The sequence below is a fragment of the Terrapene carolina genome, unplaced genomic scaffold (genome assembly GCF_002925995.2).
Source record: "Terrapene carolina triunguis isolate 2854851 unplaced genomic scaffold, T_m_triunguis-2.0 Scaffold111, whole genome shotgun sequence".
Lineage (NCBI taxonomy): Eukaryota > Metazoa > Chordata > Testudines > Emydidae > Terrapene > Terrapene triunguis.
In genome coordinates this window covers 1,305,733-1,329,164 of record NW_020664462.1, presented here as the reverse complement: position 1 = coordinate 1,329,164, position 23,432 = coordinate 1,305,733, and the positions used below count along the sequence as shown (strand labels likewise).

Genomic DNA, 23,432 nt, shown 5'->3' with positions numbered 1-23,432 from the left:
CCTATCTCATAGAACTGGAAGGGACCCTGAAAGATCATCAAGTCCAGCCCCCTGCCTTCACTAGCAGGACCAAGTACTGATTCTGCCCCAGATCCCTAAGTGGCCCCCTCAAGGATTGAACTCACAACCCTTGGTTTAGCAGGCCAAGGCTCAAACCACTGAGCTATCCCATGTCCCCCTGGGGTCTGTGCTTTTGCACATGTGTATGTGTGATTGCATGTTGGTGGTGTGCATGTGGACATGAGTGTGTCTCCCTGAGGGAGTTGTGCATGTGCACACGTGTGTGCGCGATTGCACGTCGGGGGGGATCTGGCAGGTGTGTGTGTGTGTGTTTGTACATGTGTGAGTGTGTTTTTGTGTGTGTGCGTGCGTGTTTGCATTGGGGGGGTAAAGGAGAGGAGGGTCTCGGGGGAATCCCTCAGCCCCTTGGGGTGTCAGTCACATCACCCCTCTCTCCAGCTCTGTCCGGCTCTTCTCCCGCGCTCTGACTCCGTGCGGGCAAAGGCAGTCGGCAATCGCTCACACAGGGCCCCGGGAGGCTGGAACCCACTCGGTCGTGGGGAGGGAACGGTCCTCTCTGACTCTTTGCACCTCCCACAGGGCATGGGCACCTCGAGCCAGCCACCTCTCTAGGGTGTGGGGGGGGGGGCTGCAGTGTGGACCAAGGGGGTTATGGGTGCATGCTCAGGACACTGAGTGCGGCAGGATGCAAAACCGGATGCGCCCTGCACGATCAGGTGACCCAGGTGCCACCCTTTCAAACTGTGCCTGTGAGGACACTGGCCCTTTAAGCCTTAAAGGGGCCACAATCATTTTTAGTGGGAAAACCCCCAGGGTGGGATAACCACCAGCCCCTTCCTCCCCTCCCGGTGTCTGCCCTAGCAGGATCCCGGCTGCAGCCCATCCCGGGCTGAGGGGTCCGAGTGGAGGGACAGCACCCACCTCCCCATAGCACAGGGGAGCAGCTGGGGTTGGAGGTGACCTGGCCTCCATTTCTCTGAATTGCAGGTACTCGGTGGAGGGGTTTATCGACAAGAACAAGGACACCCTCTTCCAAGATTTCAAGCGGTTGATGTACAACAGGTGAGGGCTCCGGCTGCCTGCTGCAGGCCCATGGGGCTGAGCCTCGCCGGGCATGTGGGGCCTGGCCTCCGCTCCGGGGAGGGGGCGAGAGCCGCAGCAAGAGAGATCCTGCGGGATCGGGCTGGCTGCCCTGACACCTGCGTCTCCTGTCAAGCCACAGAGCAGGTACGGTGCAGGCCGCTGCCCCCAGCAGGGTGTCTCGGCCATGACCTAGCGGGGAGCTCGGTCTCCAGGCCAGTTAGCCCTCAGCCTCCCTGCCGGGGCTCCCAACGAGCGGGCTAACTGTGAGGATGGGCCCCGACTCCTCTCCCACAGGCCGCCCATTGGCAAGCAGCAGGCTGGCTTTGACCAGCGGGAGGGGCTCTGGGTCCTTTTCCCCTGACTGAACCCAGGGGGCAGAGGGGAGCGATAACGGGCTGGGAGATCCTGGAGCCGGAGCAGCCCGGGGGCAGTTGGGACAGGATCCAAACCCTGGCTGGGTTCCCTCGCACAGGGCAACAACAGCCTTATGGAGCCTCCTAACTCCTGGGCAGCGCTGCACATTCGTCTACGCCAGCGGGTGGCGCTCTTCCTTTAAATGAACCCGCGCCGTGGCTCTATCTGCGGAGCCTTGGATCGGGATCTGGGCCCTGTGGCCCGTTTCCGTCTCAGGGTCCTGCTCCCCCTGTGTCTCTCCCGTCCAGGCAATGGCCCAGGAGGCTGGAGGGAATACGGGGGAGGGGAGGAGAGCTCTGCTTCGAGGTGGTGTAGGTGGATCTTTCACAAAAGTCTCCTGCCTACAGTAACTCCCTGGACAGCTGGGACGAACGGGGCCCGTGCTCTCCCCTCACCCTGGTGTCCCCGTCCCTGAGCGTCGGCTTCCCGGCCCCTCACGCCCCTTGGTGATCTCTCCCCAGCACGGACCCCGTCCTGAGGGACATGTGGCCGGAGGGCGAGGTCAGCATCACCGAGGTGACCAAGCGCCCCCTGACGGCCGCCACCCTCTTCAAGAACTCCATGGTGGCGCTGGTGGAGAACCTGGCCTCCAAGGTAACCCCCCCACCCCGACCCTGGCTCCTCCTCGGTCATCTGCTTCACCGGGGCCCTCTGGCTGCTGCCGGCAGTGAGCAGGGCTGGCCAGAGGTCCCACGGTGCCCTGTGTGACAGAACAATAGGATACTCCACCTCCCCTGTGTCTGGACTGGGAGCCCGGAAGGACCTTTTCAGGGCAGTCAGGGAGCTCGGCCTGGGATCCTGGGGCCAGTGTCATCCGGCAGGCAGGGCCCTGGGTGGAGCTGGCCCTACACAGCCACTGAGCTTGCATAGGCCCATGGTGGCCACTGGCAGCATGTAGGGATGGGAGATTGGCAAAGGTGGGAAACCCCGAGATGGGTCTGGGCCCAAGGCCTCCCTCCAGTTCCAGGCTGGATTCTGTGTCCCTTAGCAGGCAGAGCCAAGCCCAGGCAGGCTGAGGTTCAGGATCCGGCCTCTCCCAGGTCTCAGGGAGTTCTGAACGGCCCGTCGGAGGGGAAGGCTCCGGCTGTCGGGCCAGAACCTGGCTCCAGGCTTGGCATTTGGGGTTATGCTCTAACAGTGCCCCTGCACCTCCCCTTCCAAACACGTCTGCCGCCTGGACGCTTCCCGGAGCGCCCCGTGCCTGAAGGGCCCAAATCCCAGGAGGGGGGCAGGCCTCCTGGCATTTCCAGCCCCACACGCCCAGGCTGCCCCTAGTGCACATCCGAGGCCCCGCTCCTCGCCCTTCCAGCACTGACCTCTCCAGTCACAGAGCCGCCCCGCGGCCCCCTCCCTGCCCAGCTTCTTGGTGCCACCCCCCATGGGTGGCAGCATAGCTGGCCAGCAGGACACCCAGCCCTACATCTCCCAGCCGCTCTGCTCCCCAGCAGCCTGTGAGCTTGCTCGGTGGCTGGGCGCTGTGGTGGTTGGGCAGGGGTGAGACAGCTGGATGGTTCCCCCCACCCTTCTGCCCTTGTCGCCATGTGACGGTGGGATAGCCCTGATGGAGGAGGTCTGGGAGCATGCCATGCTTGCTCCTGCCAGAGGGGGAGCTGTTGAGTGGGACGAGGGCCTCCCTCCCCAGGAACCGGGTCCTCCGCCCTCTGAGGCTGCTCCCCTCCCTCCCCGGATTGGCCCACTGCTCATTTGATTGGCTAACTGATGAGTAGCTCCACCCGGGCTTCTTAAAGGGCCAGCTCCTAAGAGGGCACTGTTAGCACCTGGAGCGTAGCCACCTGTCAGTTTGATTCCTGCAGGTCAGCCGGGTCTGGGTGCGAATCCTGACTTGCTCAGTAGCTGGGGGCCCCTGAGATGGACCTGACAGGCTGCCTGCTGGTTCCTAGCCAGAGCCAAGCAGCAGATTGGCCAGTGTAGCCGATCCTAAACAGCAGCATCCCCCAGCCTGCGTAGCCCTCCCTGACCTGGTCCTGCCCTCCACCGACCCGCTGCCCCGGCCCCAGCCTGCACACGCTCCATTCAATTCGCCGTTTCCTTTGGTTGTTTCACCAAGAGGATAAAGACCTGATTTAAAGGGGACCGCGTGTGTCTGGCTGAGCGGAGACACGCGGGGACCCCAGCTGCCTTGGCAACAGGCAGCAGTGAATAATACCCGTGAATCACTTGGCATTTGCTCCCATTTCTGATCAGGAACCTGTTCCCAGAAGCTGCAGCAGCTAAAATTAGCCCTCGGTAGGAAGAGAAGTAGTGAGAGGCGGGGGAGGGAGCCAAGGAGAGGGTTGGGGGAGGGGAGCCCAGATGTGTGCCGCTGGCCCAGACAGACGTGCACGTGGATCCGCTCTGGCACGGAGCCACCCAGACAGGCATGGGCAGAGGCACACGCCTGGCTGCACCCCCAGCCAGACACGGCCATGCAGGCAGAGATGTGTGCACAGACAGAAGGACATGTAGACACGTGGCCACCCAGACGTACATGCACAGATCCCCGCAGACTTAGAGCGAGAGACCCACAGCCATGGAGGTGTGTCCGTGCAATTGATGCACACAGGGACGCGCACTGTCCGTGTACGCACACTAAAGCAGACCCACACGTGCCTAGAGACACCCCCAGCTAGCCAGCCCTTGTTTGGCTGTGGGGATGGGACTCGGCTCGGGCTTGTGGCACAGGTGTTGGAGGAGAGCTGGCCTGGGCTGCGCCTGGCACTGGAGAACACGAGCCCCGGGCGGTGCTGGATTGACTGGTTCTCCCTCCCCGCTCCTCTAGCTGCTCATTAGCTCTGCCTGGGCACCTGCTGCTGATGCTGTCACTGGCAAGCTGATGGCTCAGCCAAATTTAGCTCCAGTGTGAGCTGCCGCGAGGCTCAGAGCCGTGATTCTATCTCCTGGCTCAACCCAGCTGGAGCGGAGGAGCTGCCTGTCCCCATCACATGGCCGCAGTGCTGCTCCCGTTCACCGGAGCCCCCCGAAGGAAACACTATTGTAACAGGTTGCACTGTGCGGCACACTGTAACCCATGAGAGCACCATGGGGACAGCTATGACGTGGCTCCTCTGCTCCCCAAACACAGCCCCTACCATCTGAGCTACAGGAGAATCCCTTTCAGCAGTGCGGGACTTATGACACACAGCTGAGCAGTTCTGATCTGTCCAGCAGAGGGCAGTGGTGACACACACACGCACTCGCCAGCAGCGTACAGCACAGCCTGCCCCTGGACGCCGCCCCCACCACTCTGCCCAGGGAGCTCCCACGGGGTGTTAGGAGCGGGTTGGCACTGTACATCCAGGGCAGGACCGGAGCAGTGGGGTGGGCAGGGCTCGCAGGAGCTCACCATGCTCTCAGGTGGCCCCTCTCCTCCCTGCAAGGCCAGGGGAGACGCTCTCCCACGGCCCTGACTGCCCTCGGGACGGGGGTGTTGTCCCTCACGGGCGCCTGCCCTTGCCGGATCTCTTTTGGCACCCCCTGGCTGCTTTGGGAGTGGGGGGCTGCCATTCGGTTGGGGAACACAGGCAAGGCACTGCCTGCAGCTCCCCTGGCACTGCCCCCCAGCTGCCCACTGTCAGGTTCATGGATTTCCTCTGGTTGCCCCCTCCCCCTCATTGAGTTCTGTACCGTGCTCGTGGGGAGCTGAGTGGGGCAGGGGCTGTGTCATTCCCCGTGGCCCGGATCCACGGGGTCGGGGCTACACCCCCCGCTTTGGAGCCGTGTCTAGGAGGAGCTGTTCAGTGGGCCGCGCCCCCGGGCGTCTTGCTCTTCCTCCAGGGTTGGCCACGTGCCCTCAGCCCCTTCGAGCCTGAACGTCTGGGTCTCCAGAACCCCCCATGAGCTCTGCCCAGTGAGTCTAGCCGAGCTGAATGCCTGAGGGAGACCTGTCCACTCTGCAGGGGCTAACACACCTCGCCAAGCGTGGGCACTGCCATTCCCACGGCGCTGGCAGAACGGGCGGGTTTCTCGGTCGCCTGTCATGCAGCCTAGGAGCCCTTAGGTTAGCCCAGAGAGCTGCAGGTCTGGTCAGCCCAGAGCCAGGCCGTGCTGAGCCCCGGCTCTGTCTGTCTCCATCTGCCCGCCATGGTCAGCGCCCCAGTGAGATCCCCGAGACCTCCCAGCTCACACTTTCCCAGGCCTTGTTCTCCAGCCGGGGCCTGTGCTCAGCTTCCCTGCGGAGAGGTGGGGCAATCCCCCACCCTCTGGGTCCGTGGTCACCAGGCCTCAGTGGCCCGGTGATTGGCTTTGCCATCTTCTTCTTGGATTCTCCGTCGATCAGCCTCGGCCAGTCGTTTTTAACGCCCCAGCCCGGCTCAGACAGCTGGGTGACGGTCATACCTCTGTCTGCCAGCCTGCCCTGAGAGCACACCGTCCCTTCTGCCCACTGGGTAACCATGCAAGCTATAGGGGAAACTGAGGCACGCAGTGGCATCATAAAAGTATTACAGAAAATTCCCATTTCGTCACCCTGCCCCGCTCACACGTGGCCCGGGCATGCCAAGGGGACGGGGATGGACCATGTTGAGGGGGCAGGGATGGGCCAGGCCTGGCTGGTTCTCCTCTCGTTGGAGCCAAACTGCAGCCTCAGCAGTGATCATTGTTTCAGGCCCCAAAGCTCTGAAATTACCTGGCCGCCCAGACCCCAGGTAGACGCCGCCTGCCCTGTGCCCCTGTGAAGAGACATATGGCTGGGTAGGGGGTGTGAGCATCACCGCCCCCTGCTGGGTAGTGTGTGTGCTGCGGCACACAATTGGCCCTGGGCTTGGCGGAGTGGCCACCAGAGCCCAGGCCAGGCGCTCTCTGTGGAGCCGCAGTGCCACTGCACTCACCCCGTCGCTCCCCTTGGAGGGGCACATTTCCCCTCTGAGGCGGCAAGGCACACGCCCAGGCCCCAAGCGCACCCTGCCGCTGCCCCAGCCCTGCTGGGCTTCCACCTGCACCTCCGCTTCCCAGCGCCTGGCGTGCCCCAAATGCAGCCCCCTGCCCTGCTCCTTGGCTGGCCCTGGGCGGCCAGCCCCGTCAGCGCCCCCCGGCTCACCCTGCAGCTGGGGGATCCCCCGGGGCAGCCCTGTCTTTCCCAGGCTTCTCCTGGGTTGGTCTCTGGAGACAGAGGCCTCGAGGGGCAGAGCTCATCCCCAGAGCAGGTGACCCCTCCTCTCTCCTCCCATCAGCCCTGGGCCTCCTTCCCCACCGGTCCCCAGATACGACCTGGCCTGGCACCACTCCCCCTGCTCCCTGCCCAGCCATCCTGGGGGCTCCTCCCGACACCCCCTTCACTGGCATCCCCTCTCCAGAGCCTCCCCCCCAACCCGCTGCCCCAGAGTGACGGTCCCAGCAGCAGCTCGAGGACCCCTCCCGCCCCATGGTTTCAGTGACACCCCCTCCTCTCCCCCCAGGAGCCCTACTACGTGCGCTGCATCAAGCCCAACGACCAGAAGTCGCCGCTGCTCTTTGACGCCGAGCGCTGCCGCCACCAGGTGGAGTACCTGGGCCTGCTGGAGAACGTGCGGGTCCGCAGGGCCGGCTTCGCCTACCGGCAGCCCTACGACCGCTTCCTGCTCAGGTACCTGCCCCCCTGCCCCGTCCCGCCCCCGCTGGCCCAGCCCCCCCACCCTGTCCCTCTCCCGCTGGCCCAGCCGCCCCACAACGTCCCGCTCCCGCTGGCCCAGCTGCCCCACAACGTCCCGCTCCCACTGGCCCAGCCGCCCCACAGCGTCCTGCTCCCGCTGGCCCACCTGCCCTGTCCTGCCTCCACTGACCCGGCTGTACCTCCCCATCCTGCCACCATTGGCTCCTGGCTACCCCACCCCATCCTGATTTGGGGCTGTATTAGTAGCAGCGTTGCCAGCAGATCGAGGGACGTGATCGTTCCTCTCTGTTCGGCATTGGTGAGGCCTCATCTGGAGTACTGTGTCCAGTTTTGGGCCCCACACTACAAGAAGGATGTGGAAAAATTGGAAAGAGTCCAGCGGAGGGCAACAAAAATGCTTAGGGGGTGGAGCACATGAGTTATGAGGAGAGGCCGAGGGAACTGGGATTGTTTAGTCTGCAGAAGAGAAGAATGAGGGGGGATTTGATAGCTGCTTTCAACTACCTGAAGGGGGGTTCCAAAGAGGATGGATCTAGACTGTTCTCAGTGGTACCAGATGACAGAACAAGGAGCAATGGTCTCAAGTTGCAGTGGGGGAGGTCTAGGTTGGATATTAGGAAACACTATTTCACTAGGAGGGTGGTGAAGCACTGGAATGCGTTACCTAGGGAGGTGGTGGAGTCTCCTTCCTTGGAGGTTTTTAAGGCCCGGCTTGACAAAGCCCTGGCTGGGATGATTTAGTTGGGAATTGGTCCTGCTTTGAGCATGGGGTTGGACTAGATGACCTCCTGAGGTCCCTTCCAACCCTGATATTCTATGATCCTGCTGCCCCCTGCCGCACCTCCCCTTCCCGCTCCGTCCTGACACCAGTCCCCACCATGGGTCAGAGCTGCCCCTTCCCTGGAGGCCAGCCCGGCTGCTCTCCATGCTCAGGACCCCGCTGTCTCCATGCTGTCTCCATGCTCAGGTATAAGATGACCTGCGAGTACACGTGGCCCAACCACCTCATGCCCACGGACCAGGAGGCCACGCGGGCCCTCATCGACCAGCACGGCTTCCAGGACGACGTGGCCTATGGCCACACCAAGATCTTCATCCGCATGCCCCAGACCCTCTTCTGCCTGGAGCAGGAGCGGGCCCAGCTCATCCCCATCATCGTGCTCCTGCTGCAGAAGGTGAGGGGGCACCGGGGGGTGCTGCTGAGCTGCTCTGCCCGCCCCCGCCCCCCGGCAAAGAGACGTGATCCCCTCTGTGTGTGTGAGGGAGTGGGGGCTAGGGGGTAGAGCGGGGGGCTGGGAGCCAGGACTCCTGGGTTCTATCCCCAGCTCTGGGAGTGGGGGCTAGGGGTTAGAGCAGGAGGAGCTGGGAGCCAGGACTCCTGGGTTCTATTCCTGGCTATGCTGCTGACTCGCTGTGTGACGGCGGGCAGGACACTCCCCCACTCCCTGCCTCAGTTTCCCAGCTATGAAATGGGTCGATGACCCTTCCTGACTCAGCGGGGGCATGGCGAGGATAAAGGCCGTGCTCTCTGCGTGGGGCTCCCACGCGAGCGACTGTTTGTCCCTGTCTGTGCAAGGCTTTGAGATCCTCGCACGGACAGCGCTAGAGAAGGACCAAGTATTACGGCCATTCGCAGCACCCACGCTGTGGCGGCATCAGCTGGGGAACGGGTCCCAGGGTGGTGGTGCCCCCACCTGTTTGCTTGGTGGCCTCTGTGAGCCGAGTCTGCCAGGTCTCAGCCCAGTGGAGGCGTGTCCGTGTCCTGAGCCCCACCCTCCAGGTTGGGCCGCGTGTGCTCGGGAGCCAGGGGTTGTCCGTCCCCAGAGCTGCCCCGCGGGGGCTTTGCCATGTGGGTGGGGTGAGCTGCGGTCTGATCCCTCCCATGTCCCGGTGCCACAGACCCAGCTCTGGCAATGGCTTCGCCTGGGAATGGCCCCTCAGGAGGGCATCAGGGTCCATCAGCTGCTGTGCTGTCCGAGCGGATTAGCAGCAGCCTCTCGGCACGTGGGAGAGCGAGGGGGGCACCGGGGTGTTCTGATCCCAGCCACCCATCGGGCACTGAACCACTGGGAAGGAGTCAGGACACAGGCACAGGGGGAGGGCAGGGAAGGGCGGGCACTGCCCGTGATCCGGCAGGAACCTAATGGAGCCGGGTTGCTGGCAGGCGAAGTCAGACGAAGGGGGCGCAGTGCCGAGGTTGGGCCCCAGGTGCTCGCTCTGCCCTGAGGGTCCAGTCCCCTGACTGTGCTTGCCCCGCTCCAAGCCCCCAACCTCCTTGACTGCCATGGTGCTGCTGCTCCGCGGGGGCCAGCCCCCGACCCCTTTACTATCTATAGACGTGGCACCGTTAGCAGATTTCCCAACAGCCGACGATGCGTCTGGCTGGGGAGCTACGTAGTAACATCAGGAAGAGCCCGGTGACGGGCTGATGGGGAGCGCCGGAGTCCTCAGGGCCCGAGTGCCAGCATCTGCAGCACTGCCCGGTCCCCAGGGGTGAAGGGAGTGAGGCTTGGCTGGGCATCCCCGGCACCCCAGAATGTCTACGTGTCTCTAGGTGGCCGCGGGAGAAGCTGTGGAATTTCCGCCCCGCCCCAAATCCCCATTTCTCAGCGTTTGTCCCCAAACTTTTGTACAATGAAAAATCCCAGAACATTTCAACTGGGAAACATCAAAGCGTTGTTGTTTTTTATCGACACCAGCCTGTGTCCACCTGGGCCACCGTAGTGCTCTCAGGCCCCTGTCCTCCCTTATGGACCCTGCCTCTGTCCGGACTACATCTCCCAGAAGGTTTGGTTCAAAACTCTTCAGGCAGCCCAGGCTGGGCTCCCAGGCCCTAGAGCCGATGTGCTAGCTATGGGCTGCCTTTTTCCTGCTGTCATTCCCTCTGTGCTTTCACTCCAGTGCCAACAGCTCCTTCACTTCCTGCCCTAAACGGCTGTGCCGCATTGCCACATGCGAAACAGCTGCTGCATCCCACCCCAGAGGTGGCTGCCCTTTGGTGGTGGGTAGAGGGATCCCCGTGTGCCTGGTTTGTAAAGGGCTCTGGAGTCCTCCTGCGGCTGAGAGAGGAGACATGGTGTGGGGCTGGAGATGGCTCCATGGTTTGTGTGGCTCCGAATGCTGGCTGTGGGGTTTGCTCCTGATGGCCGCAGGGCACTGGGTGTGGGGTCCTGGGGGCTGGCAGGTGGGGCCTTGCCAGCAGAGGTGTGACTGGGTCTGTGTGTCTGTCCCAGGCGTGGCGGGGGGCCCTGGCCCGGCGGCGCTGCCGGTACCTGCGTGCCATCTACACCATCATGGGCCACTACAAGCGGCACAAGGTGAAGACGTACCTGCTGGAGCTGGTGCGCCGCTTCCAGGGGGTGCGCAGCATGGCCGACTACGGCAAGAGCGTGGAGTGGCCCGACCCGCCGGCGGTGCTGGCGCAGTTCCAGGAGAACAGCAAACTGCTCTTCCGCAGGTAACGCCGGGGGACAGAAGGGGCGCCCTGCACGCAGGCCCTGCTCCCCCCTGGGCCCCTTGCTGACAAGGCTAGAATCAGCCACAGTGCAGCCTGGCAAGCGTCCCCAGCCACCCCAGATCGGCCCACGCCCCTCGCTCCTGACCCACAGCCTCCCCCCCCCCCCGCCGCCCCAGCTTGGCCTACGCCCCTCGCTCCTGACCCACAGCCCCCCCCCCCGCCGCCCCAGCTCGGCCCACGCCCCTCGCTCCTGACCCACAGCCCCCCAGCTACCCCAACCGCGGACCCCCGCAGCTCTGCCCGTGCCCACCTGACTGATAGGCAGTGATTGCTTCATTCCTACGGGATTCGCCCAGTGGCAGCCGGGCGCGATGCTGTCCAATGAGCCGAGGGGAGCAAATGCAGGCCCCCAGCTCGCAGCCTGCCCGGGGGGGATGCTGTGTGGGGGGCTGCCCCCCAGAGGCCAGGGTGCTGCGCTCCAGGGCAGGCCAGGAACCTAGCAGGGCAGCCGGGATCCCTGAGCCCCCTCCCCTCGCTGCAGGTGGCGAGCCAGGCAGATCGTGAAGAACATCCCTCCCTCGGACATGGCGCAGATCCAGGCCAAGGTGGCGGCCATGGAAGTGCTGCAGGGCTTGCGCAAAGACTGGGGTTGCCAGAGGAACTGGGGCCGGGATTACCTGTCGTCGGTGAGTGTTTGGCCCGGGGAGCTGCCCGGAGCCCGCTGGGCCAGTGATGCTGGCAGAGTGGGTTCGGGATGGGAGGCAGGCGGGGAAGTGGCGTGGCCTTGGTGATCCAGCAGGGGGCGCTGCTCTCTTGGCGGGGAGCAGGGCATCCCCCTGCTCCCAGGCTGTGAAAGCAGCACTGGATGAGGCGGGCGCTGTGCTCGGGGGAGGGGGGGGGGCGTGCCCGCCGGGGGCGGGGGGGGGGGGGAGGCAGCTGCCCGCCCGAGCATCTGCTCTCGCCGCCCACAGCTGCTTTCTGCTGCCAGGCTGCAGTTGCCATAGCGACAGGCTCCCGTTAAAGCCCCGTTTCTCCCTGTGTTTCTCCTGGGCTGGTCCCTGTGCCCCCATGCACCCCCTCCTCTGGGCTCTCCCGGCTCTGCCCCCTCGCCCCTCCCACGTCCGGGCTGAGAAGGAATGGCTGGGGGGCCCTCGGCTCATGCAAGCCAAGCAGCATGTGGCCAGGAGGAGACCCCGGGAGCGGTGCCGGTGACTGCGTTCATCTCTGTGAGTCCGTGCCCCTGTACAGTGCAGGGGGCGCTGGTCCGCCCGCAGGAGGGGCCCACCTGTCACTGAGGAGCCTGGGCGCTCCTTTAACTATCAGGGGGGCCTGGCCAGATTCCAGCTCTGAGGTACGTTCTGGCTCGCATTGTGGCTTCAGCTGGATGCAACGTTTTCTTTGATTCTTTTTTTTTGGCCACGTTGCTGCGGGATGTTAAACAGCAGCTGCGTCCCACCCCAGAAGTGGCTGCATTTTGGTGCTACTCCATCTCCATTCCCCCTCAGCCGGCTGTGTGGTGCGGCTCCCTTCTGCCTAGTGCCAGGCTGAGTGCCAGTATGCAAGTCCTTCTCTTTGTCTCCCCGGTTGGTACTGCCAGGGTGACTCTGAGCTCTAGTGCCTCTCGGTCACCGGGCTGTGGGCAGAGTGTGTGTGGGGTCACCCGCCCCCCACTGGCCTGGGCCTGGAAACAAAACTCCCCATCCCGCCACGGTAGGGTCATGTGCCAGGCAAGTTGGCAACTGGGCTGCGGTGGGGTGACAGGTCTCCCCTGGGCATCAGGATCCCCACTTCAATTATGCCAGCCTGGACCAAGAGCTGCCCACCCCCACGCTGCCCGTGCTGGGCATTGACTGGCCTCTTGTTCTCCTCTGGCTCAGCAGCCTGCCAAGAGCAGGTGCCTCCTTGCTACACTGAGCGTCCTTTTGCTGCCTACTTCCTGCGCTGGCAGCTCTTCCCCGGGCTGCGGCTCAGCTCCCCAGAGGGGCCCCAGTGTTCCTCTCCCCCGGGAGGATCCCAGCGTGGATCCGGCTCTCCCAGCCAGCACGTTTCAGGGGGACTCCATTGGGGGGTGCGCGGGTCTGGCTGTGTTTGTGTGTGGCCGGAGACCTGCACCGGCTGGCTGTGTGTTCCTCTGGGGGTGGATGTCTGCACGGGTGTGCTTTGGGCAGGCATTGTGTGTGTGTGTCTGTGTGAGTGAGAGCAGGAGTTTTGTGTCTGCCTGTGTGCATGCGCTCCGCTGGGTGTCTTTGTGCGTGTAGCGTGTCTCTGTGAGAGTGTGCTGGGCATGTTCTGGGTGTGTCTGTGCACACGTGCACGGCTCGTGTCCGGAGGTGTGTGGGGCAGGGAGTTGGGGCTGTCCCTGGCTCTCTGAGTGCTGCATCTCCCTGAGCAGTGGGCATCCACATCCCAAGATGCACCTGTCTTTCGCCAGGAATGGGAGGTTGTCTCCAGCAGCTCTCGCTCGGGCCCTCAGAGAGGCTTGATTGTTCCTCCCCAGCCGGCAAAGCCCCACGCCGCTGCCGGCTGAGAGCATTGGCTGTGTGGGACCCTGCCCACGGGGGCTGAATTAACCCCACAGCTGGGCCCGGCCACGGCCACATGGCACTTGCTGATCGAACGGGGCCCGTGTGGTGGAAACCTCCCGGCCCCTCCAGTGAATTCACCCCGGCAGGGCTCTGAACACCGGGACGGTCCCCACAAGGAGGCACGAGTCAGGGGAGCAGACGCCCTGCAAGCCCCTTCCGGTCATGCCGTGCCAGGAGAGGAGTGTGTGTGAGTTTGATTTGGGCCTGATTCTGATCTCACGCTGCCTGCTTCACTGAGACTCCCGATTTACACTGCTGTGGCTAGCAGCAGGATCAGGACCTTGTGTCTAAGCCGAGAGTAAAGGCCTCTGTGGGTGGCTGCTGCGGTCTATAGTTTTATGCTAGTTCGCCACAGAACTGTACTGGGGAGGAGATCATAACAGCTCTTCGATCGTGCCCTTCGATCCAAAGTGCTCCACAAATTCAGTGCACGCCGCTGGAATGCAGCCACCTCTGGGGTGAGCTGCAGCAGCAGCTTAATAACATGCAGCAACACAGCTGCGTAATTTAGGCCAGGCAGTGAAGGATCCTGTATCCACTGGGACCGTTAGGAATGAGTTGGAGGAGAGAAAGCCAAGGAAGTTGGCTGTTAAATGTGTCGGTGGGCTCTGAGGCAAAGGGAGTAACCAGGCCCCCAGACTGGAGGTGTAGCCTGGCTCTGCATAGAGCTGCACCCACTGAGCTAACACTTTCACTAAAGGTGTAATCAGCCTGTGGAACTCACTGCCACAGGATGATGCTGACACCAAGAACTGAGCAAGATTCCAAAAGGCTGTTTATCTGGCTAACAGACTATCCAGAGTGACCATTGTTAATGTGAACACACTCCTGCTTCGGGGCTTAAACCAACCTCTAGTGTTTAGTGGTCAGGGGGAGACCTACTGTGGGGAGCACATCTGCTTCTGCAGGATCCAACACCTTCCCCTCCAGAGCACCTAGTGCTGGCCCCTAGGAGAGCCGGCAGGCCGGACTAGACTGTCCTTGGCCTGACCCAGTTTCTGTGCACCCAGGGTGGACACCGGCACTTTGATTTAAACCTGTTTGGCTTTAGTGAACTCACAAGTGCCAGCTAACGTGACGAAACCGGCTCCAAACCAGTATGAGAGCAAGGCACCGGGGCCTTCGGATCCCAGCTGCCCATCGGGCATGGAGAGTGAACACACGGGGTGGGGGCACCAGTTTAACTCAAAGGGCTGGTAAAGCACTGCACGGAGCCAGGGCCATCCAGGGGCCTGTCAGGATGCGGGAGAGGAGTAAGCTCGGGGCTGGGGAGGCATCAGGGCCGTGGGAGAAGGCAGAGAGACCCTGGGCCCGGAGGGTGCTGCGAGGCAGCAGATCCCAGCTGGGCATGGGTGGGCAAAGGGCTGGAGACTGAGTGGGCCGGCTGGGATTTTCTCCTCCCCATGGGCATCACTTCAGTGCTGACAAACAAGGAAGAGCGTCAGCAGCTGACCCCTCGGCCCCACCGCGTGGATCTCCCAGTCGAGTGCCGAGCAGCTCCTGCTCAGCTCCAGGGAGCCGCTGAGCACGCAGCACGTGGTGCTACCGGCACAGTCGCACTGAAGGCAGTGAAAGCCCCTTCCCGCGCCGTGCCGAATCAGCCGGCCTCCCGCACAGGGAGCTCTGCCTCCCCCTGGGCGTGGGGAGATCCCACCGCAGCCCTATCTGCCTGACGGAGCCTCTCCTGGGTTCTGTTCTGCTCTCCAGGTGGCTGAAAACCCTGTCATGGCCGCCCAGTTCGCCAGGAGGGTGCAGGCCCTGAGGGACAAAGTGCACTTCGGCTCGGTGCTATTCTCCTGCCATGTTCGCAAGGTGAGGAGCCTGGCGCGGCAGGGCCCCTGGGGGGCTGGGTCCCCCCTCTCCTGCCATGGCCCTGCTCCGTGCGCTGGACAGTGCCTGCCTCAGCCCCTCGCCCTGGGGAGATCCCCAAGCCGGCAGGATCCGGCAGGAGTTTTGGGCCCACCTGCAGTCCATGATGCTGATAGGCCATTTCCCTCCCCCCTGCCCTACAGGGACCTTATTCTGCAGGGTCCTCAGCGCCCTCGTTTCTCTGAGCAGCCGGGGGCGAGGGGAAGGTTGGGGATCGGGTGTCCATGACAGTGGAGCACTGAGCGGCTGCTCCTGGGAGGGCAGGAGGGAGCCCCTCCCCCCCGGCAGGGTTGGGGCACAGGGGAGGTGGCAGGGAGCTGGGGACCCCTGGGCTGGCCCAGCCGCCTGCCTCTTGCTCAGGGCCCTGGCTGTGATTCTCCCTGCACCCCGGGTGACTTTGTCTCCCCCGCCATGCAGATCAACCGCTTTAACAAGAGCAGGGACCGGGCCATTCTCGTCACAGACCAGCACCTCTACAAACTGGAGCCCAGGAAGCAGTACAAGGTGATGCGGACCCTGCCTCTGAGCACGGTGAGTGCCCTGCGAGCCCTCCCATCTCCCTGGTGGATCATCAGCAGGCTGGGTACCACAGCCAGCAGCCCTGATCGAAGCCATGTGGGCAGAGCAGGGATGGAGAAGATCAGGCTCAGCTGCTCTGTCCCCGTTTCAGTGCTGGCTGGTGGCAGTAGTGGGATTTCCCCAAGAGACTCCTGAACCCCAGTGCAGACAAGCAGGGTGGTTGGGGAAATGCTGAAAGTTGATCCAGAAGCAGCTGGGAAATGTCCTTTCATGGGGAAACCCAAGACCTGGGTAATAACGCAGAATCCCAAATGCCCTTCCCAAGATATTCGCCACAGCATCTCTGTTGTGCTAGGCGCTTTTCTTCAGAGTCCGTGTCCCTCCATAACACCCCGGCGCTCTTCTAAGGAGCGCTGAACTGATCAGCAAGCTGAGATGCAGGGCACCTGTGGGCAAGTCATTGCATCAGCGGCAGAGCCAGGAACTAAACCCAGGATTCCCGACGCCTAGTCCTCTGCCCTAACCACTAGCTGCTGCTCCTTCCCACTGCCCCCTCTGTGGTGTTACAGTGAATAGCACTGGGGGGCAGAGGGCACCATGCTGCTCCAGCATTAAACCTGGACAGGATGCAGCGGCAGCAGCATCACCACCCCAAACGGTCAAAAATCATGAGACAGGCCTCAAACACTTGCCTTGCTCTGCAACTTGGGGCATGGGTTGCTTGGCAGGATCATCTAGGCATCGCTCACCAAATCAATTCCCTGCTGTCGCAGGAACCTCAGCCCCTCCTCTTCTCTGCATAATCACATGACTCCGGGAGCTGGGGATTTAATAGAAACATCAGGTACTGCGAAGTTAATGATAAAGGCACAAGAGCTGGCAACGCTGGCGCAGGGAATAGTCCTGCGCTTGCAGGGTGACAGATTAGATCACCTGGGCCCTTTCTATCCTTAACTACTGTGCCCTGGAGAAAATTCCCCTCTCCGTGGGGGGCTGATCTGGGGGGAGATGCCTGGTCTCTGGGCACAGTGGACCACTTGGCACATGGCGAAGAGGAACATGTGATCTGGAGGGGATGACATCACCTGGACCCTGCCACATCTCCTCCCATCAGCCAATCAGAATACAGAATCATCTCCATGCGGCACAAACACTAGCCAATTTGCCATCTCATTGGCTGATGTGGTGGCCGGTTGTGGGTGGGCTTAGAAAATGAAAGACCAATAGCAAAGGGGTGACCGTAGACTCCCAGCTACCACGCTGCCCTTTGCCCCCTGGTGGCCATGTGGGGAATTGCCCCCTGCCCCCTGCCTCAGCGAGGGAGCATGACGTGTCACTAACCCGGAGCGTGTTTGTCCTGTGCAGGTGACGGGGGTGAGCGTGACCAGCTGCCAAGACCAGCTGGTGGTTTTTCACACCCAGAACCACGACGACCTGGTCATCTGCTTCCATAAGATGCAGCCGGAAGAGGACAACCGAGTTGGGGAGCTGGTGGGGGTGCTGGTGGACCACTTCAAAACGTGAGTGATGGCATTGGTGCAAGACACAAGAAGGGACGGAGCAGGGGATTGGGGCACGGCTGGGTCAGGGTGTGGATGGGAAAACCCCGGTGGTGCTGGTGCTCTTCACTAGGAGTCAGAGATGAACCCAAGGCTATGGTATGATGCTCAGGGAGGTGCTGTCTTGCAGGTCGGCTATAAAGTAGGACCTTGACTGTTTGTGACCATTACAGATCTTGTGGTGTTTTAGGGCTCAGTCCCCCAGAATCCAGGCTAAATAATTACATTCCCCTTCAGGTATCATCCGAACTCAATAGTCTAGATTTTCTCTCCTAAACTCCGGTGTAGCTGTTGCTGTGTGCAGTCGAGCAGCTGCTGTGTTCCACCCCAGAGGTGGCAGCATTTCAGCGCTGAGCAGAGTGGCATGACTCCGGTTCTGGGTCATAGCCCTCGCAGAGGATAACTGCAGCTAGGGCCGGGGTTAGTACTTGGCTCGGCCCTGAAGAAGCCTGCAGTTGATGGCAGCTTCCCTTGGGAGAAGGAACTGATCAGCTTGAACCTCTTCCCGAGCACTAGGGCCTGCACGAGACAGTGGTGGGTCGGGGGGCTGGGTGACCGGAGCTCTGGCCCCACTGGCCCGTTCAGACTCTGGCTCCCCAGACAAAGGCCACCGAACGACTATCAGCTGGTCACTGTCACCAGGCGGCTCGAGGTGACCGGCAGTGGCTAGTGGATCTGAGCCACACCCGGGAATTATCCAGCCATGATAGCTCAGTAGTTAATGTGTTGGGCTTGAAATCCGCCGGGGCTCCCCCGACCCGTTCAAACCTTGCTCCCGGTGGGGTGGGCCTGGATTATACAGGCTGTCGGAGGAGAGGATCCCAACGGTCCCTTCCGGCTCTGTAGTCTATGACCCGCTCTCAGGCACCGGCAGCGCCTGGGATGGATTCAACCCCACAACCGAGAGTCGAAAGGCTCCACGGCCCATTACCAACCCCCGAGCCCTCCCGCCCGTGTCTGCGCTGGCAGGGAGAGGAGCGCCGGTCCCTCAGTGCCGATCTGGAGGAGCTCCATTGGCAGGGATGCTGGGCATTGATCCTGGGCGGAGGAGAGCTGAGGAGGCTGCTGGCGCTGGTTCCTGGCTGGGGGCAGGCGGGGGGCGTGCAGGCCGAGGGGGAACCGGCTGTGCTGCCTAATCTCCTAATCAGGCATTGTGCGAAGGCACGCGGGCCCATTGCCGCCTCCAGCTGTCACGGCAGCAAGCCTCAAGGCCAGGAGCGGCTCCCTGCCCGCGGGCTCCCATCTGGGGTGGGGGGTTGGGCAGGATTAGAGAGTTCTTCCTGAACCTGCTGGCCCCGCCACTGTGATGCAAAGCAGGTGCGGGAGCTGGCTGGGAGGGGGCTGAGCCCGGCTCCGGGGGCATGAAGCCGGCTCCAGAGCTCCCAGGCTCCGCGGGTTACAGCCAGGGGTGCTAGTGAGCCTTTGCCAAGGCTGTGGGCTGCTCCCCTCCCTGGCCTCCAGGGAGCACAAGGGCCCGAGCGTGGAGACCAGGGTCTCCACAAGCAGGTGTGTTCATGTGGCCGTGCTGCAGAGCGGCTGGGTGAGGGTGTGCGCCCGGGGGAACAGAACAGACCCATATAGAGCCATGTGTGGGTGGGGGAGGGTGGGGGTGTGTGTGGGCATGCAGAGGTGTGTCCATGCATGGGGAGGTTGTGAGAGGGAGCTCGCCCCCTTTGTGGGGCACACCCCCAGCTGAGCTGAGTGAGGAGCCCAGGGGCAGGCAGGTGATGTGGGTCTGGTTCTCCCTTTGGCCGGCTCTGGCAGTGCCACGCTCTGTGCCCAATGCCACGGACAGGGGCTTTGTGTCGGTAGCATGGGCGGGGGCCGTGCCGTGGGGCGGCGGCGCGAGAGGCCGCAGTGTGTGCAGGTGAGGGCAGCATGGTGCCCACTGCAGGGTGAGCCTGGCGGACAGGGCACTGCTGACCCCCACGGGGCTGGCTCTGTGCCGGCAGTCCGTGCCACTGCCCACAGCGGAGCAGCAGGTGCCAGATGGATGTCTGTCTACCGGAGCCCCCGAAGGATTGACCGAGGGAGGAGAGTGGAGAGAGGGGGCTGGGGGTGAGCCGGCGCCATCTGCTCTCGGCAGCTGCTGGCACAGGTCTGCCCAGACGCAGGGAAGAAAAGAGCTGTGCTGGGGGGGGAAAGAGGGGGCTGTGCGCTGCCCCCCCTTCCTCCAGAGCACTGTCACAAAGTGGATTGCAGGGAATTACTGCCCCACACATGGGCCCCCAGATGGTAACGCCCCTCCTGGGGTGGGGCCTTCTTAAAGGGCCAACGCCTGCCCTTTGCGGGGAGATAGTCACAGACGGGTCAGAATGACGGACACTGTCAGACTCGCACGGACGCGGACAGACTGCCCCAGCTCGCCCCTGCCCCACTCCCAGAGCACCCAGCCACTTCCTCTCCCTCCCCGGCAAGGTCGGTGCAGGTTGGGACAGACGTGTGCCCAGGAGTGGGCTATCCACCCCCCCCCCACAGAGCTCCGCAGGCCAGGCCCATCACACCTCCCTTACACACCCTGGAACCCAGACCTTCCTGGAGCTCCTGGCCCAGGAGCCGAGCAGAGGGCCGGGCTGCCGCAAGCCAGGCCCTCTGGAACCAGTGGCTTTTCTGGTCCCTTGGTGCGACTGCCACTGCAGCTTGGCCTCCCTCAGGTGCAGTTGACCCCGTCCAGAGCGATGTGTCCTGGCCGGGGAGGGCACTACACACTGGAGAGCGGGCGTGAGTCTGCCCACAAGTTCCCCTGGCTCCACTGCCTCTTGGGTCCCACACATGCATGTGCACACACATATACACACATGCCTATGCGCGCACGCACACATACAGCTCACGGGCAGCTCCCAGTGAACCGAGCTGTCATTGGGTGGGTCAGGAGATCAGCTGGTAACATGCTGGAGGAGATCCAGGGGAGTGGGGTGGGATAGCTCAGTGGTTTGAGCATTGGCCTGCTAAACCCAGGGTTGTGAGTTCAATCCTTGAGGGGGCCACTTAGGGATTTGAGGATTTAGTTGGGGTTGGGCCTGCTTTGAGCAGGGGGTTGGACTAGATGACCTCCTGAGGTCCCTTCCAACCCTAATAATCTGTGATTCTATGACCCCCTGCCTGGTTTCCGTGCTGGAGCTGGTGGGGCCTTTGCCCAGGAGCTGGCTTCTGGGCAGGGATCTGTCAGCTCCCTGAGGCGCTGCGGCCTTGGGGCAGAGCTGGGGGTTTCTGGGAAGCGTTGTACTCTTGGATCCGCTGGTGGCCAAGGAGCTGGCCGTGGTGCTGAAGGGTGGCAGCAGGGAATTGGAGCTGACTGGGCACAGACTTGTCCCGGGTGGGTCCCGTTGGAGCCAGCAGGTGGATGTGGGCCAGAGGAACCAGCAGTGGGGCGTGGAATTGTCACACTGCCCGGCTAGCCCATGTGCGTGGGGGCCACAGCAGGACCGTTCCCTACAGCCCCGCTCGGTCGAAGGTGCTTCCGCCCCTTTGGAGAGCCCAGGCTGAGGTCTCCCTCCCCGGCTTTCCTCCTCTCCAGTCTGAACTGCCTCTCTCACTCCCCCCTGCGCGATCCCCCGCCTGCCTGGGGCTTTACAGGCTGGATGGACAGATGGACGGATGGAGGGATGACAGGGCACCAGGCTTGGAGTCGGGACCATAGACTTGGACAAGTCACTTAATTCACAGACCTCCATTCCCGCCCTCTTTGTGAACGGCTTTGGGATCCCCAGAAGAAAGGGTCTGTGGGTGTCCTTACCCCTGACTGCGCCTGGCTAGCAGGGGGAGGGTTGCCCCTGAACAAAGCATCCTTCCTCCTAATCCCAGTTTGGGGAGAGAAGGGCGGGAGATTTGCCTTGTCTCCCAAGGAAACGGGAAGCTCTGAATGTCACCCCCTGCCAGTGTGGGGTGAGTGTAGGACTGAGATCCGGGGTTGTCTGGCTTCTGTCCCCAGCTCTGACACCAATTCCCCTCTGTAGCTTTGGGCCAGCCATTTTAATTGCTTGGTGCCTCAGTTTCCCCATCGGTGAAATGGGAAGGTAGCTAGTTGCTGTTTGTAGCATCACCACAGAAGGAGCCTGTTGGACCCTCCTGGCCATGCCCAGGAGTCCAGTGCAGGATTGTGCCCTACACTCTAGGGTTACGCTTCCCTCCGGAGACCGTTCCACAGCCTGAGCAGGCTCAGGCCATGTGCCAGTGGGATTTTAGCCCCTAGGGCAGGCACTATACACACTGGTGTAGCTAGCCCCAGAGCGGCACTAGTGCAAGCCTTCATCGTGTCGACACGAGGGGTTTTCACCCAAGCAGCTACACCACCAGCTTCAGTCCCAGCCCAGCCAAGGCCTCAGCGTTGGCTGAATGTGAAGCATCATTAATGATCTCTGCACCGGGGCAGGGAACACTCCTTCCACCACAGCCCCTGCCCGGCTGGGTGGGTGGGGGGGTGTTAGGAAATAACTGTCCAACTGGACGGACATTGCACTAGGCTCCCCATAGACTGGGGCGGGGCAGAGCCAGAACTTTCCCCAGGCCCCAGTGTTCCCCTTCCCCCGCCCCGAGAAGGGGGCTGCCCCTTTAAGAGTCCCCACAGCTGCTCCGGCTTCTGGCTCTCATTTGCATTTCAGTCCTGGCTCTCTTTTGTCCTGCCTTAATAGCCACCTAGCAGCCTTCCCTGCTCAATGCCACGGGCTGATCCTGCCCCGTGCTCATGTCTCCTTAACACAGCGACAGCTGCTGCTCCATTTGCTGCCCCTCCCCTCCCGAGACATGGCTCCTCGCCGTCGGTAGCCGAGGGCCCCACTGCCTCCCATCTCTTTGGATCCCCGCTGGAGTTCGCTCCCTCTGCGAGGGCTCCCTCCCTCATGGGCACAATTAGTAATGCCCCGCTCAGATCTCAAAGCGCTGCTCAAACGAGGGCAGTGTCATTAAACCCATTTTGCAGGTGGGGAAACTGAGGCACAGAGGGGCTGTGACTTGCCCAGGGTCATCCAGCAGGCCAGGGTTTGACCCCAGGTCTCCTAAATCCCAGCCCCATGCTCCAGCCACTAGGCCACACTCCTTTAGGCTGGAATTTAAAGCTCGCGTGGCCCTTTTATCTTTAGTGTTGGAGACAGCGCCAGGACTCCTGGGTTCTCTCCTGGCCCTGCCACTGACTCGCTGTGTGAAATGAGCACCGTGATACTAGCCACCCCATTGACTAGCCACAAGACAAACTCACATGCCCTCTGCCATGCGGGCAGAGGAAGGCCCTGGCATTTTGCAGCTGAGTCGGGGTTTGCTCCAGTGCCCTTGGCTCAAAGTGCCCGCTCCCAGCTGTTGTGCAGCATGCTCTGTTGCTTGGTTGTGATCCTCCACCCCAGAGGTGGCTGCATTTCAGCCTCGTATACCCGTCTGTAAAGCGCCCTGGGATGAAAGATGCTGTGGATACCCAAGCTACTACTCTCATTATGTTCTGTTTGTAACTGATTTCCGTCCCCCACTGCCCCACTCCTGGTCCCTGGGTACTTGCAGGAGGCCAGCCCCAGCGGTGTCCATCACCCGCTCTCCTCGCTGGATGTCAGGGAATTTGCACCTCCTAGCTCCACCAGATGTATAGCTGGGGAGTGCTTGAGCTCTGAGCGTTCTCAGCCGGGTTTACGCCAACCCTGAGCCTCGTCATTTCGCCATAAACAACACACTGTGCTTCCAGCCGTGCTGGTTCCCAGAGCTCTGCAGGGCCCAAGCCAGCCGCGCTGGAGCCTGCCAGTTTTCTGGGGCATGGACCAGATGTGCCAGCGTCCCACAAGTTTGCAGAGGGAAGCAAACTCCGGTGTGACGGCAGGGCGCCTGGCTGGGGTGGGGGAACTGCCGCCTTCTGTCATTCTGGGGAACCCTGCAAAGCTAGTGCCAAGCGGGAGAGAGGGGTCAGAGAAACAGCCCCTTCCACCCGTCTCCGTGCGTCTCCCCACACACCCTGGGAATAGCGCTAGCCCGCTGGAGGTGTCTGCCCCAGGCTGGGCTCCCCTGATCCGCCCCCCATTGCAGTGCCGACTCGGGCTGCTCCCAGGCCAGGTCAGCATTACAGATGCCAGCCGCAAGGCCAAGGCAGGGTCCCCCAGGGAGCAGTGCCCAGCGTGGCAGGATCCATACACTCTGCAGTGCCAGGGGGCGGGGGCAGCAGGGAGGCGCTAGCGTCCTTGCTGACATGATGCTGGCCTGGGGGCTGGGAGTCCGTGTGGCTGCTGCCTGGAATGATGAGCAGATGGCTCTGATCTGCAAACCCCGACACGCTTTCCCTGGCACTGGTGGCACCTTAAAGACTAACAGATTTATTTGGGCATAAGCTTTCGTGGGTAAAAACCTCACTTCTTCGGATGTGCATC

The 23,432-nt window shown here is 62.4% G+C and overlaps 1 protein-coding gene across 1 annotated transcript in view; it reads left to right on the top strand.

Annotated features, from left to right (window-relative positions):
- The window catches only part of MYO1G (myosin IG), a 61,914-nt gene that overhangs the window by 25,086 nt on the left and 13,396 nt on the right, over positions 1 to 23,432 (top strand). Inside the window, 9 exon segments of the mRNA XM_026652119.1 lie at positions 1,009 to 1,083; positions 1,980 to 2,112; positions 6,912 to 7,078; positions 8,073 to 8,280; positions 10,339 to 10,562; positions 11,104 to 11,248; positions 14,855 to 14,959; positions 15,434 to 15,547; positions 16,901 to 17,055. Of these exon segments, the coding sequence (XP_026507904.1) occupies positions 1,009 to 1,083; positions 1,980 to 2,112; positions 6,912 to 7,078; positions 8,073 to 8,280; positions 10,339 to 10,562; positions 11,104 to 11,248; positions 14,855 to 14,959; positions 15,434 to 15,547; positions 16,901 to 17,055 (1,326 nt within the window).